The sequence below is a fragment of the Poecilia mexicana genome, unplaced genomic scaffold, assembly GCF_051168715.1.
Source record: "Poecilia mexicana isolate PSO_F unplaced genomic scaffold, ASM5116871v1 scaffold_3, whole genome shotgun sequence".
NCBI classification, from domain to species: domain Eukaryota; kingdom Metazoa; phylum Chordata; class Actinopteri; order Cyprinodontiformes; family Poeciliidae; genus Poecilia; species Poecilia mexicana.
Window position 1 is genome coordinate 28,402,343 of NW_028263372.1, and position 19,544 is coordinate 28,421,886.

The window sequence follows — 19,544 nt, forward strand, 5'->3', positions numbered from 1 at the left end:
GACATAGTTGCTGTCGTTTTGTTAATTATTCAGTATTTTCAGAAGAGTGGCACACACGGGTGGATCGCAATAATTTATAATAACATCGAAAAGTTTGTTTATTTCTGGAATTCAAATAGAAAGTGAAGATCATTGATGGATTGCACACATTGTCAATTTTTAAGAATATAAATGGTATTTTAGATTTTTCATATAAAGTCATGTATGTTTGAGAATGAGGAGGAGAATGAGATACAATCTCATGGAAGCAGATTTAACTTCTTGTTAATTAACACTTTCTACAGCCTCCATGGTTTCTAGTCAGCGTGAATAAAGCTTGCAGTAGTGCAATAACACTGTTGCATTTCCTGGTTTAATAATGTGCCTATTTATAAATCTAACACCCTTGCCAAAGTGTAAAACTGAATAATAATTTAAAAAAAAACAGATAAATCTCGATTTGTCACCGGGATATGGGTAATGTATGAAAATGAGTGCAAAGTTGTTTGCCAGATAAACCTACAAAATGACCAGTGTTTTTCTACCTGGCATGTGTTTATCTATCATAGTCTGAAAATGTTATTCCTTATTAGCATGAGTTCAGTGGATTTGTATAAGAGCTGTGGAGCCGTTAACCCAGCCGTGATTCTCCTCTGGGAAACTGCTAACAACACGCCACAAATTCCCTGAACACACAGCAGAGAGCGGCTTAAAAACTGTGTATATTTTCAGAATAAATGGTGAAGCGAGGCAAATGATGCCGTAGGTGGGACATTTAATATAAGTTTGATATGAAAGACTGCCAAACTTGTAAGTGGTTGAGTCCCTTGAGAACAGTTCACAAGTGCTTTAATGCATAAATCGCTGATATGATGAGCAACAGTCATTTTGTAGGATCAAACACGGTCCTCACTTTCACAGTCAAAGTGTGTCCCTAAAGATTTTACATAATTTTTTTCTGAATACAGGCATTGCACGAATTTATAGGACCATGCAGCTTAATGTCTATAACTCACACAATTCACATAATTCACCCATAATGTGATAAAATTGTCCACTTGCTTGTTGAGAATTATACAGTTTAACTCTCTGTGGGTTTGGTCCATTGTGGGTTTGTTCATTTGTTAGATGTTCTGGTGAATAAGTGTGTGGAGAAAAGCAGTTAGAGTCCAGCTTTTCTTCTGAGACTCAGTCTTAAGATCCAAAGATCATAAGAATAAACACCACAGCTTCCCCTCATTTAGAAAACTCAACTCAGTTCAACTGAGTTTATTAATGTAGCAAATGACAGTAAATGTCATTTCAGGCCCTTTTAAAACAGGCAGGTACAGTTAATTTCAGAAATATATAATCAAATAAATCTACATCTACACAACCATATAAAAAAGTAAAGAATTATATTAAACACATTTGAATTTGATAATAGTTATAAAACAATGCAGTGAAATTTTGCTTATAATGCAGGTTGGTAGAAAGTTATTGTCAAAGTCAGTGACTTTCCAGCAACAGCCTGAAAAAGCACATGGTGAAGGTGGGCAAGTAAAGCGACTTAGTTTTTTTAAAATTTGCAGCAATCCTGTTTCTGACTAAAAGTGTGTCAGCAGTGGATAGTTGATCCGTGGTGATAATAAGGTCACGGCAATATTCCCTCCTAAGCAAGCGCTTGGTAAGATTAGCTGGTTGATTGCATCCAATCATTGACTCCGCAGTAATCCCTCCTCCTGAGCTCACATGTGGTGACAGTGGATGCCTGACTGCATTGAGCCATTAACTTTGCAGCAAACTTCTTCTCAGTAAGTGATGACAATGAATGGTTTATTGCATCCGGTCGCTGACTTTGCAACAATCCTGAGTAAAACAAAAAAGAAAATGAACAGCTCTCTAAGGACTAAGAAACCTCTAACACAAACAGGGGCATTATTAGTGGCAATCTGCTGCAAATTACTTGGGGTTAAAGAGAGAGAAAAAAAGACAAATTAAATTATCATGTAACCCACTTTGCTGCTGAGTGCTTGCAAACTAGATAAGTAGGATGTCTGACAGGTCACCAGTGTTGAATGCTAATTGGCAGTCCAGCTTTGCCAGTGCACAGCTGAGACAATTTGTAATCCATTCAGTCTCTAACATTTTGTGACACCCAACTAGATAACACAACCTTTTCCAAATACCACTGGATTGAGAGATTTTAAAGCAATGGTGAGTGAACTTTGACATTTTTAGATTCTTGAATTCCTAAAACTAACAATTAAACATCAAAAGACACACAAGCTGCTGCAACAGAGTAGAATAAGTTCATGCATAGCCACAGACGACCGATCTGCCGGAGACGCACATTAGTGTCTGCACTTTCTGCAGCATCACTACCTCGGTAAAAGTCTTAAAGGCCAGGAAGACAAAAAAAAAAATCTTAGACAGGGTGGAGTTGTACCAAGAGCAACATAAACTTGCCTTAGTCGGGTTACTCAGGCCTGCAACACCATCACCTCACAAAGAGACAAAACAAAACAAAACACCTAAGAAAAAGATGTCCGTTGAAGTAAATACTGCTGAGTAGCATAAATGTAAAGATAAATCGTCTTTGCCATCTATTATTTATTTCTATATAATTATTTTTTATTTTACGGTAATTAAAACTGACAAGTGTTAAGCGTAGAAGTGACTACTACAAAGTAATGGTGGTAAAATTATTTAGTCAAATGCCCTCTGGCAAGAATCAGACCTTTAATTAGTTGGTAGTCTGTCAGCTCCTATTTCATACATTCATAATTTTTTTCACAGCCAGGATTTATTTAATTTCACAGAGAGCATGTATCACTTCAATTCAAATATTTACTCATTATAATTCATGTATAAATGTAATGTTATTATTTCTCTTTAAAAAAAAAAAAAAAAAAAGCGACTAGCGGGAAGCCTGTGTGGAGTTTCAGGATCTCCAGTTTTCCACTGGTGGTAAAGTCCAAATCATGTTTGTTTGGTCATTTCTTGCTTCCGGTAGAAGTGTTGTAAGTTTAATTGAAGATGATTATGTGTGTATGTGGTCCTGTGACATGCAGGGGGATACTTATTCTGCCTTTCACACGTTGACTGATGGTGAACCCTTTAAAACAAAGGAATAGGTAGATATTGGTCAATAAAGGAGATAAAACTGTAGGTTCTAGCAGAGCTGCAGCTTTGTTAAAAATAAAGTGAACAGTTTTATCAAGCAGTGAAATGTTTCAGGTGAGCTTTTCACAGGTTAACAGAAGAGGTGCAGCTTTGCTTTAAAACAACATTGTCAGGAGTTTGACCGATTATTATAGATGATGCAGGGAGCTCAAAATGATGTCATGAAAACCAGTCAAGTCAGACATTAAGATCTAGACTGGACTGTCGGTAGGATGGTCACACATTTTAAAAGAAAAGAACCACTGTGCGTTACGATTCTGTTAAACATGGTGGTGGCAGCATCATGTTGTGGGGAAGTTTTGCTCAGCACAGACGGGGAAGTTCCTCAGAGTTCATAGAAACACATATGAAGCTAAATGGAGGAAAACCCTGGAGGAAAACCTTAGGTTTAGAGCAAACATGACTCAATCGTAAACTGGACTTGCATCCAACTAAAAATCTTTGACTTGAAAGTTGAACCTGTGCTGATTTGCAAATAAAAATGTCCAAAACTTTAAATCTCTACATTTGTAAAGCTGGGAGGAACAATTGTAATTACAGAAAAGATGGTTCTAAAAACTGAGAACTTAGTAGGGCTAAACAGACAAACTTTTCAGATTTTTATCTTTAAAGTATTGTGCACATCATATATCACCCTCTATCCAATGCTTACTATGCACAGCTTTGTGTTTGTTTATCCCATAAAATCCACATCAAATATTCTGCGATTTGTGATTGTAAACTAAACTGAAAAAGGAAAAAAAAAAAGATTGATGAATAGTTGGCAAGCCACTGAATTTTACCATTTTTTTGGTCGGAGAGGAAATGTACTAACTATTTTATTGTATTTGAAGCTGAATAGGATCAACATTGCTCTTCGAAAACACCAAATTGCAGAACATGAAAGCTTTCTCTTAGTTGCAGCAGACAGAGAAGGGCTTGATGATCAATTTGTCAATCTGAAAGCCCGGCAGAAGAAAAATGCTCCAGGAAAATTGAAAGATCAGTCAGAAAAGCACAAAACTGTAGCTTTATCCACACAAGGCAGCAGGAAATCTCATGCTGTCGTTACCAGGCGGCACACGATTGCACTGAGACAAGATGTGGTGATTTATTATGAAGAGGACGATGCAACACATTGTATATTTTGGTTAGTAATCATAAAATGTTCCGACTCGCATCTAATATACATTAAATAATCAGACACAGAGGCACTGAGGTGAAGCAGTGGTTATCGCTATCTACATAAATAAAAGCCTATCAAGCCTATCATTGTCAGTTTTATTTTCATCACCAACATATCTGCGTTTTATCTTGGTAGACAAATAATACTAACTTTCAACTGGCTGAAGTGCAGTTATATGATTTCTGAGGAACAGATACAAATAAAACATCTTCCCAGAAATATTTTTCGGGGGGATTTTAAGGATTATACACTTGATGTTAATGTAGAAAGATAATTTCAAGTTTTCAAATAGTTTGCATCTTTACTTTTCATTGTGATTTACTTTAAAGTCACACAAGAGGGACAAGCTATGTAAAAATACCTCAAGTCTCACCAGGTTCTTGCAAATACTTGCAAATACTTCCGTTCCTCTTATCGTTATTCTACTGACCCCATTCTTTGTTTAGACAGACCTACAGTATTTTGAGACACCACTGCATAGGTTAGAAAAACTATATGTCTAAGAATGAATTGCCATAAACAGTAGGAAAAATATAGTTCCAGAAACATCCACCACCAACCTGCAATGAGTTTAGTGAGGCAGCCATTAAATTCACAGAGGCCATTTTCCATCCTGGTCTTCTGGTTACAACCATGACAATGAAGAAAATATATGTTGTCTAAGTTTAAAATGTTTTTTTTTCTAAAAATGAAATGCATCAACAAATCTGTTGCACAAGCTTAAATCTTTATTTTCATTTTGTTGTAGAAAATGATAAAGAAATAGGAAAATTAGTTTTTAAAAATCCTCAAAAATCAGGATATCGCTGTTTACATTGATAAAAAACTTTAAATCACCAAAAACCTTCATAAGGAGGATCAGAGAGAAGATGAGAGAATTTTCTTCTAATGATACTGTTCATTTTATGTATTTCTTTAAAATAACATCAGAGGTCATTCCAGACAGCTCAGACTTGCGTAACTTGCATGATATGCCGTTTTATTTTTAGGCATTCTCAGCATCAAAGTTTTTGTCAGAGTCGGCCATGAAAGCTTCGATCTCCTCCACTGTTCGAGGCACACAGGTCAGCAGCTCCATGCCGTTGGCTGTCACTGCGATGTCATCCTCGATGCGGACCTGGACAAGTTAAAGACACTGAGGTCAGTTCATAAACTGTGAGTGAAAACATTTATTTTACATTCAACGTTTTCCCATCGATTCAGGAACAAAAAGACATAAACGTGTCAAACTCCAGAAGCACACTGACCCCTCCGAAGCCTCTGAAGCGGGCCAGCACTTGGGAGTTGATGAAGCAGCTCTGAGCAGGGTCAGCCAGCGCCTTGTCCAGCAGGTGGTTGATGAAGTATATCCCAGGCTCCACAGTGAGGACCATCCTCTCCTGCACCAGGCGGCCCATACGCAGACTCTTTAGTCCGGGCTCATCAATGCGCTCCACCCCCTTAAAACACATAGATAATTGTGTCTTTTTACAAAAAAGATACAACCACTTTGGAAAACAAGATAATTCATGTATACTTATAACACTGGGTTACAAAAAAAATATGTTTTGAACGTTTTTTGTTTTTTTCAACTGAATAAGGACCATTTTGCACCACTGAATCCAAAAATGACATCCATCATCCTCAGTCAGTTCAGGTTTTTCTTCTAATTTGACTTGGAGAAATGCAGTCTTCTGACATTATCAGTTCATTTATATCCATTAATATTTCTCATACAAAAAAGGTTTCAGGAGAAAAAAATTGTTTTCTGACAGAGTGTATTAATTAAGGGTTAAAAACTTTGATTTATGTAAGTTGAATTATAAACACTGATAAGGGTAAGTACATGCTTATTGAACAGTTTGTCTTCATTGTGCAAAATTCTCCATCTCTTTTCTGTCCTGATGAATCTCTCCTCCTGCTCATCACTCACTGATCCTCAGGAAACCGATCCATTTGTGAGAACAAGTCAAGCATTTTGATGCTCAGAGTTGCAACCAGAGTTCAGAAAGTTGACCTGATTGAGCAAAACCAATGTGATTTTTGGATTCGGCAAATTAAAATTACCCTAAAACAATTGAAAAACCCCCAGCCAATTATTTGGCTGTTGACCAGAGTGATTTACGACATTCGGTTCATTTAGCCACTAGTTGTTTTACTGTAGTTTGCATAATGTAACATTTTTGAGGAGCACTAATCAAATGGCCAGAGATCAAAATTGGCCAATTTCTCCTGGATCACCTGTAAATGGATTAAAATTAAAAACATCTAATATATTTGAGCTGTAAACATTGATCAAAGCCATCTCCTTTTATTAATTTCACTTTCAGTCAGTAAAATTGGGACATTTGATTCGATGTACAAACTTGAAAAAGCTTCTAAATATATACAAATATATATATATATATTTTACCCCCTTACCTCTGGGTAACCTCCCACGTCGTGAACATCGATGCCCAGCAGGTGTCCCAGGCCGTGCGGCATGAAGACAGAACCCAGGTGGACCTTCAGCATGTCCTCAACATTTCCATGCAGGATGCCAACCTTCACAAGTTCCTCCAGGTGAACTTTGTCAGCCAGACGGTGCATGTCAGTCCATTTCACACCTTCAAAACAAACATATTTTGGCTACTAAGGAACAGAAGGTGTAGTTGCATAGAAAAGCGAATTTTGTTTACTGGAAAATAATCTAGATGTCCATCAAACTATAACACATAGGGACTTATGTGGAAAAGTTGCACCTTCTCCAGAGGAAGTAGAGGTGAGGTAGTTTTGGAGCCAGAGCTGCTGTCACTAACACTTAGTGTGAACAACTCTGCACTGGATGAGATTTTCTCTAAGGTGAGATTCATACCTCTCATACTGTCTTCTAGTCTTCACATGAATTCAGTCAGCTATACCTTCCCCGCCTCAGGGTCCTTCCAGCTGCCCCTGTGCAGCCCTGATTTTTTGTGACTGCTTTCTGTGTGTGCTAACAGAAATGATTAAACTCCCCTTTAAATGCACCAGACACAGAATATACAACACAAATGGCAAGAAGTCTTAAAAACCTGCCATGCATGTCCAACACAGCGTGGTGGTCCTTCTCTTTAAAGGGTATATAATTCCTTCTCGTTTATTTTCAAACTGAATAAATAATGATATAACGCACTTTTCTTTAAAAAAAAAAAAAAAAAGCCTTTTGAGTCAGACCCACTGAAACGCTATCACATATGGATGAAGATATGCTTTCTGGAACAACAACAAAAGATCTTTCTGATGACTGCATGTTGAATGAATTACTGGTCATTTATTGGAAGTGCCAAAAATAAGATCTAGTTACAAATGTTTGCTACAAAGATCATCGACGGGGATTATTTCTCCTTACCTACTAAAAAAAATTGTTTTGTTTTTTTTTGTTAGAAACATTTTTTGCCCCAGGATAACAAATACTCTTCAGCATCTGATTCCCAAATCAACAGAAGAAGAGTCTCATGATACAACTAGCGGAGTGCACAAACATTAGCACTAAATCAATTAACAGAAACAACATAAGCAGCTTATGATTCTGCTCAGGTGCAGAGAAAACCCAGGTTGTTTAGAAAAAAGCCTTCAGCTCTTCTGCATTGTTAGCTCTGGTGTCTCTCTCTCTCCTCTTGTCAGTACTCTACAGATTCCTACAGGGTTTATGTAAGGATAATTTGTGACCAAACAAGCATAGAGATGCCGTGGTCATTGAAATATGTATTAGTATTTATGGCAGTGTGGGCAAGTTCTGCTGGAAAATGAAATCAGAATCTCCAAAAGGCTTCAAAAAAAATTAAACATTTCGGGACTGGTGACCCGAAATGTCTTGCTGCAGATCGGCACCAGCACCCCTCCCGACCCCACTTGGGACGAGGGTGTAAAAAAATGGATGTATGGATGTTATCTCAAAGGTTCTAAAGAGTTACATAAAAACTCCTGGTGTGCCAGATTTGGCCGGCAGACCACGAGTTTGATACGTGTTCTTGACTTTTGTTTGTTAAGAAATGCAAAATGTACTTCCTCACTGAGCAACAATTCAGTTCCTTTTCTCCTGTTTTCTGGTCTTGCCTCACAATCCCAGAGATTGTGCCTTTTTTTCTACCACACCCTCTCCTTGCACTCAGCTTTCTATCAACATGCATATAAACAGTCATCTTCTATATTCATACACATTCAATGAAATAAATACTTGAAATATATCAATCGGTCTGTAATGAAACTAAGAAACTATGTATGTTTTGTAGTTGCTAACTTGTCTTTAGCGATAATCTAACTATTGATATGCACCTGTATTGTTTTTAGCAAAGCAACATTGTATCTATTCAAACATTCATAGCATAAATATGTTTTATTATTATTGATTTTCCCTTAAGCAATCATACATAATTCAGGACTTGCAATCACCTCCTTATTCCACCTTTTTGGAGTTTTAAGTAGATTTTCTAGCTCAATGACAAAAGCAGTAGTACTGTAAAGGTGCATACTTAATGATTGTTCAACAAAATCATTAAAAGAATGAAAAAAAAAAACAACTAAGTAGGATGTTTCAAAATTACTGTACTTTATGGACTGTGTGAAGACTTTCTGTCATGTATTGTTTCTAAAATAATAAAAAGGTCACATTTTCTTTCGGTAACTTGTCCTTAGGATCACTGAAGATGATAACCTGGTCTGAGGGCAGCCATGACGGCGCGTGAGGATTTTAGGACCGCCTCATAGATTGCCCTCTGGTCTGCAGTGAACTTTCCGTTGGCCGGGAAGGAGCAGGTTATGTCTGAGGAGTAGCAGTAGTACTCTCCTCCCATGTCAAACAAACTGCAAGGGAAAGGAACATCAGAACTCATTCATTTGTTTCTTGTAGTTTGGTTTTAGGTTTCAAGTTCTTCTGAGTTTCCAGTGTGGATAATCTTGCAAAACAACAGAAAGGCAATTTGAAGCCAACGTCTTAAGATAATTGTTGAAATGCTTCCAAAACAAATTGTGAGTCATGAATCAGTAGCTTGATGGAAAAACTGCTAAAGTCTGCTCACCACATGTCTCCATCTTGAATTGTCTTGTCATTTGGAGCCCCAGCATGACCGTAGTGGAGGACAGAGGAATTATTGCCCCTGGTGGGAGCAAATGAGGAGGAAAGAAATCAATAACATTTCACAGCTTCAGCTCCCTGGTATACAGTTATTCTGCAATGTTTATAGATCATAAACTAACTGGCATTACAATTTTTCTCTCATGTTTTAAGCTCATAAACTCAAAAAGTGACATATGAATCACTTTGTGTTTATTTCTCCATATCACCCTGAAACGTCCCCGTAGGGCCGTCCACATGGCAACCCGACAACATACTAATTATTGATTGTGTCAAGCTCTGTCAATTCCCTGATTGGAATACTGTTTGAGATTAGAAAGTATAGATTGCTCCCTGGAAACGAAGGCTACTTCTTCAGACTTTTAAGGAGTTTATGAAACAGATTCATTTGTAAGCATTTAAATAATTAAATGTAACTCTGCTTCAAAAATACCTTAAATGCACTATACCCTATAAGAAAAGTATAATAAACATGGATTTATGTGAGAAGGAAAAGAATGCTACTGAATATGAACATCATCAAGTAGAAAGTAATAAACTTCAAAAGTAGCTTATATTAATTTTATTAATAAAGCCTCACGTTCCACAGATGCAGGTGTAGGAAGTGTGTCGCATCCCGCCTTTGGAGTAGCAGTAGTGCTGGAACAGACTTAAAAATAAAAACAAAAACACAGCATTACCAATATGAGCCCAGTCATCTTCAGTGAAAACGTCTGTCGTCTGCATTAAGTAAAATTCATTTTACGGTCAAGAACTTCAATGACCTTCACCATCCTTGGTGGGATTATAAAGACAGAAAAACGGGTAGCTAATATTTTCTGTCTCTTTCCAAAGAACAATATAAAATTGAAAGACAAATATGAGCTAGAAGTCTCACAGGAATCTATCATCACAAGACGCTGTGCTTCCACGTCTTGTCAGCAAATGCAGAGCAGCAGATCCACTGATAAAGACTAAAATTACAACTTACCTTTCCATTTCATATTCTTTCTTTCCAGGTCTGACGTTTTTCATCACCTACAGCAAAGGGCAAATATAGATTATCATTAAGATTAACCTCAGAACTATCAAGAATGAATTATTAGGAAACTATTATGGTTAAAGTAATCTGAAACTAAATATCTGCATCCACTAGATGCACATAAAACACTAAACGCTTTATCTTTGTTTTTTAAAAATGAAGGCAAAAATGGAACATCAACCCCACAACAAAATAGGTGAAAACAATTTAAAAATGGCATTAACTGACATCTTAGGGGCTTTTTGTGTTTTGTGTAGTCAAATTTTGAACAGTTTCGATTTATAAGTACGTCAAATTATTTCAGGGAAAAATAAGAAATAAATTAAAAAAAAAATACAGATCTAGCTCTCTGTTGTGAAAAATTCAGAAAAATTTAACTGTCTGTGCCCAATAATTAAATTCATCAGACTTAAATACATTTTTAAGTCTGATGCAATAGTTAAACTCACAAGCGATGTATGAAAAACAAAATGTACCCTTTTCCTATGTTGCTTCCCCTTTTAGCATCAAAAAATTAAAACAAATAAGTCTTGAACTCCTTTTGATACGATGCATCTTTATTTTAAGGGTCTGAGGTGCGCAACTTCTTCTCCATTAATGCCCCAGTTTAGCCATCCTCTCATATAATCTGTCTTGAAAAGGAGTGTGTTACCATTTTGTGCGCTTCACTGGAAACCCTGTTGGTGTAGCGCAGAACCTCCAACTCCATATCAGTCTTACGGAGGCGACTGCAACACCAGACAGAACAAGGAGCAATCAGTTCACGTTATGGTCAATCACACAGCTTGTGGACACCCTGAAGTAATCTTTTTTTTTTTAATCCATGAAGTTTTAAAACACCTTACAAAGCTAAAATTATAGCAATTTCCAAACAAATCTGTTTAAAAACAAATATGTGTGGATTATTTTCACAGCAATTTAATGGGGTTTTAGTCACAGGATGTAAAAGGTCATTGTAATGGAAATATGTTGGGACAATTTTAAGTGTCTTATATGTGTGTGGGGGAAGATTAATTAAATATAAACTTCACCCTTTTAACTTTTTAAAATGTACATGTTCGAAATGAACTGCGTGAATCAGCATGTCTAACATTAACCCCAGGATCTTCTGCATTAATTAAATCAAATATTCTCGGGAAGAACCTCCATCAATCTTCAGCTCACAACAAAACAGTGCTGCAGTCTTCCTTTAGCTTACAGCTAATTCATATCTTTCTCATTCATTTGGGGGATTGCTAGGGATAATGTTTAGCAATCCCTGCAGTAATGGAATCAAATAAATCCAAGGCAGGGGTAACCAGTAGAAACACTGACGTCTATTCTAAAAACAGATATCCAATTAAAAGACACCAATGCTACTTTCAGCAAGAGGAGCGAGGCAGAGGGTTCAATCAGGCTCTGTGCTCCAAGAGATGTGACTGAAAAGCATTCTTCCTCATTTCTGAGAACATCGATTCATCTGGGGGGCTCAAACTCTAATAGCAAGGACAACCAGGCGAGCACGTAGATCATTATGTCCATGCAGAGAGATTTCTGACTCAGAGGAAAGAAGCAGAAGTAGAAAACTTCCACCCTGAAAACAACCACAGACAAAAAAAAAAATCCCTAGGATGTGTGTTTGTTTAAGAATTCTGCTGAAGAAACATTTTGGAGCTCATAAGGCAACCATTCTCAGTCATGCGGTATAAAAATGCAGTTTGACACACTCACCATTCCACAATGACTGGGTGTAAGAGAGTGTTGTTCACTTGGAAGCTGTAAAAAAAGAAGTGCACCATAAACTAAATGTAATGTGGTACAACTGGTTCACACAAAGTATCTGTGAGAAGAAAAACACAACGAACACATGCAGGCAAGAAACGTATTTCTGATCAAGTGAGACCTAACAAATAAAAAGCAACGATGTTTACATAATTACAGTCACTAACGCGTATGTAGAACACTGATGTATGTTTAGCTATGAATGGAAAACAGCCGTAATAGGAAAAATTTATACATTTGTCTGATTTCTTATTCTTATAGACGTGTTTGTTTAATTGTATTTAATTGGCTCATAGTACAAACGAGTGTCTAGAACAAAGTGCTAGAAACATGTGCAACCAAAGGTCATCACAGAAAAAGAAAAAGTGTTTAAGCAGATGTTGGTTTGACCTGTACCTCTATATGCTGAGCTGTTTATCTTTTAGGGACATGTGCTGGGTTTTCCCTTTGTTCTTCATCTCATACTTGTGTGTGTGTGTGTGTGTGTGTGTGGGTGTGTGTGTGTGTGTGTGTGTGTGTAAGCAGGATGTGGTGATAAAAACTGTGTAAAAAGCTTTGTGCAACTCATATCGGGGCTCTACTTGTCTGACTTCCAGGGACAGAGACTTTGAACGCTTTTGCCTTCGAGAAAAGCATTTCAAAGGATCGATCTTTCTCTAATTTAGCGAACAGTTTTCTCTTCTTTTGATCAAGAATTTCAACCACACAGCCAACTTGAACAAATAGAAGGTAAATCATGTTAATGCAAATTACGGCCAATTAGACATACCTACTGATTCCTTCAAAGGAGGCTTCGCGGCAGGTGCTCCCACTGTCCGTGTTCTGTCCTCGCTTTAAACCAAATAAAAGTATTACATTTCAAACAGTATAAAACAATTATTAGAGGAGGTGCACTTCAGTTTTAAAGTCAATATTTGCTTTTGATTCTCTTCAGTCAAGGGAAACAAAAAAAGGGGCCATTATAGAACTGACTGAAGATTTGGTTTGATTTATTTATTTATTTATTTTTTATGGAGGTTAGCCTGGATTTTGCTGTACCGAATATTTTCGGTACAAATATGTATAACGTTACACCCTTAATACAGTTACTAAGTATCTAATACATGCGGACATCATAAAGCGTAATCCTGTTAATTAAATGATAGTTACCAGTGTCAGGAGAACTGATGGCTTCATGTTGGACAGGACTTGAGCAACCTACAAAAAAAAAAATAATTGGAAGACTCAGAGTCCCAGCAGAGCTTCAAGAAAGACGAGAATCAGTCCTCATGAAAAAGGTCAGTCTGACGCTGTGGCCTTTCCAGTAATAAGCACCACAATTGATGACGAGAGTCTGCCGTACTCTGCCAGCAGCATAAACATCTCAAAACAAATTCTTGTTTCAATGCTCTCAAACATTGCGGTGGGATTTGAGAATGTCATGTTGACCTTACTAAGACGCAGCATGCTGCACGTTGCCTGGGTTTGGTGGAGAAGGCAATAAATAATATCTAAATAATAAATAATCATAAATAATATGAGAAGAGTTTTTTTTATCTTGCTATAAATGTTGCCATTTATACAAGAATGACAAAATGAAACTCTTTGCAGAGCATAAAATTCTGTCAGCTCTTTGAAGACATAAATTACTAAAAACTAAAGTAAAACAAAGGAAAAGAAAATTAAAAAAAAAAAACATTGTGAGCTGCTTATGACATGCTCCTATTTTGTGTATGTTTCAGTGTTTAGATATGTTTGTTATATAAGTGGATAAGTTAATTGCTAAATTAATTATAAAGTTAATCAGAGTGCATCAGTTGGAGATGCTGCGGTTATTCGGCATCTTGAGGTGAGCACGTCTTTATCGGCGCGGACCAAACATTTGCAAAGCGCACACTTTCAATTAAGAAATGTAATTAAAGGGTCATTGCTGCGCCATTTGAAAACATACATTTTGTACGTATGGAGCAAATGTGAATTACAAATGGATTCTCAGAGCCGTAACGTTCTTGACACAAAATATTTCAGCATTTTCAAAACAATTAATGGCAAGCTGTTCTAGAATGTTATAAAAGTGTGTATGCTGCTGTTTCAAATACGCGCAAGGGACATATGTTTTTCTTTCTTTTTATCTCTGTAATATGAAGAGTTTGACGACTTTGTGGCGAACCCGACCAGCCCAGCTAATCATTTAAAAGTGAAGAAGCCATTGTCAACTTTGCTCTTAAAGTCCATAAACTTGTGACATCTTTCAGAGCTAATGATTAGCTTGTGGAGAACCACAAGCTGCTGAATCTTTCGCCTTCCTCAGCACTTGTCCTCGTTACCTCAGATATCGCTCAAAAACGTGAGGACTGAAAATACAAGCTTCCCAGATTTTCATAAAAATGCTTGCACATGGCTTAAAAGAAGAATCATATACATATACAGCTAGGAGTCAAACATATTCTTCAATATTACCCTATGTCTTTCATCTCTGTCATTTCTATTTGGCATGCTGATTTCCTGCAGTAACAGTTATTGGATTTGGATCATTTGTATTAAGATTAGCTACAAACAGATTTCACTTTCTGTCACCATTAAATATATCGTCATGCTAAAACGCCACGTCTGGAAACGTAACACATACTTACGTCACAGGTGTACTGCACCTCGTCAACAGCATACTTTTCCTTGAAGTGCTCCTTAGGAAAGATCCTGTGCACAGATGCAAGCACAACAACTGACAAAGTCCAAAAAACATGTAGAATGAACAAATGTGGTATTCTGCACAGTGTTGGCACTCTTTGAGGAGTTTTAGGACTTACTCCCCCATCCAAGTAGCGTAGCTTTCAGGCAGTTTAGGAACAAAAAGAATGGATTTTCCCGTGTCCACATCTATGGCTCCAAAACAGTCAGCCTCTGTCACTCCAAAAGCCCAGTGGAAGAAAGACTCCTGCACGGGAAAAGGAACCAGAAATGTAAAACCAAGAAGATGTTTTATCTTGTGTTCACAAAGATGGTAAACAGATTATAAAGTGATAACTAAATGCAAAAATACAACCCACCTGCCTGAAGAGGACGTCGGTGTCCGTGCAGTACCTCTGCGTTTGCTCCCCCCCTTGCAGCAACACAACTGACTTTGGCAGTAAACCCTCTTTAGCTCTCAACCCCAGGCACAATCTTTGACGATTCTCAGCGAAAAGGGCAGCCGACACCCTGAGGGTGTCATTACCCAGCCAGTAGATGGGTCTGAAAGGACAAGAAGATGCATCTCAGGAAGGTCAGGGTGGGGCAGTGCCTGGTCACACTGAAATTCACTAAATAGGTTTATACTAAGATTAGCTTTACGATTAGTCTGTCTTCCACCTGCAAAACGACAACCGTACTGACTCTTCTTATTATTTTTATCCATGTAGTTCATGGATAAGGCAAACCATTATAAACACTGACCTTCAGTACATTTAGTTGAAGACTAAACATCTTTAAAGTTTCATTTCTGTTTCAGTTGTACAATAATTAAACATGAAAAGGCATTGAAGAAAAGGTTTAGCCATAAAATTACTTAATAAAAAAATAAGACTAGGTATTTAGACAAGTCACAGTTTTACTTAGTCAGTCTATATTTATATCTATACTGTGATATTAAATCATGGCTTTAAATAAATGTAATAGTTCCTTATTCATAAATATGCACATTTTCTGTACATTTTAAAGTTTGTTTGTTTTAAAGCCAGTTTACAAAAATGAACATGATACAGACTTCCGATCTCTAAATCTCTATGCAATATTAGAAAATGTAATGACACTATTATAACTACATAATGCGATGGCGATATACACTTAGATAAATCAACATTTTTTCTAACATCTCTGTTTCTCATCTGGCACTACAATATTTCCAACTCATTCTGTGACCTTTGGTCTCTTGAACACTGGCTCTACATTATCTACACTAAGTGTTCAGCCTCTTTGCTCTCTGCAGGTTGAATACGTTAAATAGAGAAGGCAAGATTGCATTTTAAAGAGTACTTCAGGAATTTGAAATTGTTTGAAATATAGGCACACCTAATGATCAATTAGGATTAGAGGAAATGGCAATAAAAACCCAGTTCTGTTTAAAAGAAACAGTTTAGCCAGAAGATGCTGACAAGCAAACTTGTCACTGATAGATCTTAGGAAATAAATCTGATCTCCGCTGATAAGATAAAGCTCACAACATGTTTCCACCTAGAACAGAGGTTAATCCATGAACCAAATGTATTTTATTGCAACCTGAAAGAATAAGGCTTATTCTAATTTAGTAACAGAAAAATCTTAGTCAGATACAGAGACCAATTGTAATTAAGCTGCCTATGTATTTCTCTGTGTAAGATTTCCTGGATCATGTGAACAAATTGTTTCTACACTACAGTCAAACCTTGTGATATTTGTATACCTTTCGAGATTTTCTAGCTCTACAAAAACTGTATTATTTCATAGGAAAAGTGCGAATATGTGCATTGCTTTAATACTAATATAAGAGATGTTTGCACAAGTCAAAGACCTTTGACGGTATAATCTACATTCCAGTGAAATGCTAAAATATTTAAACGTATCTCCTCGGCTATGTGCATCCTGTAAAAACAATAAACATAAAACTACAGAACACTATTTCAATTATTTAAAACTGTGTAGAACATCTACACTCATCTATTCATTTCAAGCGTAAAATTAAAACTGAAACTATTGTTATTGTAAAGACAGAGATAAGATACAGACTGAAAAATGACCCGAAGTATTACTATTCCGGAATTAAAAGTTCTGCCTAGCAGCAGCTCCGGCGCGCAGCTCACCCTGGCAGTAATTAAAATGGCAAATGAACAGCAAAAGTTAGAATTTTTTGACTTAACGTGAATATTTACATAATTAAATAAAATAATCTCTGGTAACTCACTGTGCAGCCGATGCCATGTCGACGCTTTCTGGTCCAGAGCGTCACGTGTTGAAAATGGTCACGTGATCTTTGCAATGCAGCAACATCAGCTGACGGGAAGTTGTGCTTCTTTTCTTGTTTTGTTTTTTTTAAACATTATTATTATCAATATTGACATAAAACATAATTAGGCATATTACATAAGAACATAAATTAAAGACTATTAAAGATGAGACTATTTACCGTTCAAAAGGAATAAAATAAAAACGTAAAACAGAAGCTTTTTTTAAAAAAAATAAAGAGGAAATGTTCTTAAAACTAAATATTTAAAAATCATTAAAACTACTACGAACCTTCGTGTTTTTGCCGACTGGCTGCAAAATGATAAGTACATTACAAGAAGTCGTGCTGCATTCGGGTGTTCGGGACATAACAGTGTCATCGGTGAAACTGCTTTCAACATCTGGTATGCAAATGCAGCATTTACGTCTGCAGTTATCCAGCCATGATGCGTTTCTTATTCTGCGTTTCACCGCCGTGTTTTAAATAAGATCTATTGAAGTCAAATTGTAAACTAGCTACTCTGCGTTGGGTTAACTCTAAAATGATTAAATAATAATAATAATAATAATAATAATAATAATAATAATAATAATAATAATAATAATAATAATAATAATAATAATAATAAACATTACACTGTCTTATGTACTAGTTTTAACTTATTTTACTAGTTTCAAAAAGTCTATAAAATAAAAATATAGGTATAAGGAAAATTATTTTTTTAAAGGTGACAGTTCATCTCACCTTTTTGTAGTATTTGGCCTTTTTTAAAATCTTGTGCAGCTAAGCTTTATTGTAACAACACAACTCAAACGTTCATAGGTTGTCCACTCCAGTCCTTTGAACGTTTGTTATTTACTATATCATTATCATTTTACTAGAAGTTTGGAACCTTTGATAAACTTTGAAAATATCAAAAGTCACAAAATATCTCAAAGCTTGATCATAAACCTTTGAGATGCACTTGTCTTAAGCAGTTTTTGTGTGTTAGCTAAATTATTATTATTATTTTTAATGTTATTAACATTAAATCGTAGAAATTCTTTAAGGTGTTTTTTTTTTCTTTTTTTCCAGAATACAATAATAATAATAATAATAAAAAACTTTACTTCCTTCTACATAAGTTTGTAGCCTACTTATACAAAAGCTTAATAAATAAACAAGCAAAAAGACTTCTACTAACGCCTTATAATTTAAAGCAAATAATAGCTTTTAATATTAATTCAGTAGTCTACAATTTGTCTACAACTTTTTAGGGTGCTTGTAAAAAACTAGCATATTACGTCTTTATATTCATTTTGTTATTCTTTTAGGGGGGAAAATTTTACATCAAATACTACTGCAGCATAATCACTTTTAAAACTTAGCAGTGAAATCAAGGCAACACAAAAGTCCCTGGCTACACTGGGCTGCACACAATCCTGTTTTATTTAATTGTGCCATGGTGCAGTTACAGTAAAAACAGCAGGGGGAGATGCAGTTCCCTTTAAAACAACAGTGGAGCAGATTGAATTATAATCATTATGTATCAGTACAGATAAATGATGCAAGAACTCTAAATGAAATGTCATGAATGGCAACATCCAACTGTGGCCAACTGTCAACATGGTTAGCACCCCCACAGAGACAAAAGGCTGATAATAGGTTATTTGATAACAAGACATTTACAGTCCTCTATTTTGGTCTCCTGAAAGGCAGATTCGTTAAGCCTTTAAATGCTTCAAATCTTGTAAGATAGAATCTGCTTTACCTGCCAGAGAAAATGTCATACAAAATGTTGCCCTTCACGTTCAAAGGCAGTTTGCAATCATTACAAGATTTTTTTCATTTCTAATTTCACAAAGTCAAACGAATTTCGCAGTACGATGTGAACATGTTAGTACTGCTAAAACATTTTTTTTTATCATGTTAAAACCACAGCATTTAATGTTTTATGTGATAGGCCATCACAGAGTAGTGGATGACATCTAATTGGAAGTTCAAAATTGGATAAAATTGATTCTTTAAATCTGATTCACCTAAATTAAATGGATTTCTACCAAATTCTTTCACATGTTGCTTAAGCAGAGGCCGCCTTTGTTTAATTTATTCTCGGTAAAAATACAGTTCTGAATACAGTTCTGTCAAGCCCTGAGAAGTTTAACAGAACTGAATCATGGATACCAAGGAACACACCTGTACAGTTCATGGGTGAAGTTTTGGACAAGCTTATAACTGTGTTGATTGTAAAGCAGTACCTCAAATTTAAAAGGTGCCGCTTTCAAGTTTCACTGAACACTGTTAAATAAATAATGGCCTGCAAATGATTGCAGGCCATTATGCAATAGTTTGCATAATGGCAAATTATTGCATTATTTGATAACATTATTTGTGTTGCCTTGAATTCACTGCTAAGATTTAAAAATGATTATGCTGCAGTAGTATTTGTACCAGATATGGACTGGTA

The 19,544-nt window shown here is 36.2% G+C and overlaps 1 protein-coding gene across 1 annotated transcript; it reads right to left on the reverse strand.

The window, feature by feature from the left end:
* Nucleotides 1–5,019: 5,019 nt before the first annotated feature.
* pepd (peptidase D) lies at nt 5,020–17,195 on the reverse strand. The gene is made up of 15 exons (XM_014993359.2): nt 17,057–17,195; nt 15,189–15,372; nt 14,949–15,076; nt 14,775–14,838; nt 13,312–13,359; nt 12,932–12,993; nt 12,112–12,156; nt 11,054–11,129; nt 10,351–10,397; nt 9,961–10,029; nt 9,325–9,402; nt 8,961–9,109; nt 6,710–6,894; nt 5,557–5,748; nt 5,020–5,426 (listed from the first exon to the last, which is right to left on the reverse strand). Exons 1-15 carry the CDS (start codon nt 17,071–17,073, stop codon nt 5,295–5,297), a joined length of 1,476 nt encoding a protein of 491 aa, XP_014848845.1. The 5' UTR covers nt 17,074–17,195; the 3' UTR covers nt 5,020–5,294.
* Nucleotides 17,196–19,544: the final 2,349 nt, after the last annotated feature.

What these genes read in the sequence shown, in the direction of transcription:
- pepd (XM_014993359.2), bottom strand. An exon ending in CATGGCTGCCCTCAGACCAG is followed by an intron (nt 6,895 to 8,960) that starts GTTATCATCTTC and finishes TTTGTTTTGAAG; the next exon opens with GTGTGAAATGGACTGACATG. An exon ending in ACGTGGGAGGTTACCCAGAG is followed by an intron (nt 5,749 to 6,709) that starts GTAAGGGGGTAA and finishes ATGTGTTTTAAG; the next exon opens with GGGGTGGAGCGCATTGATGA.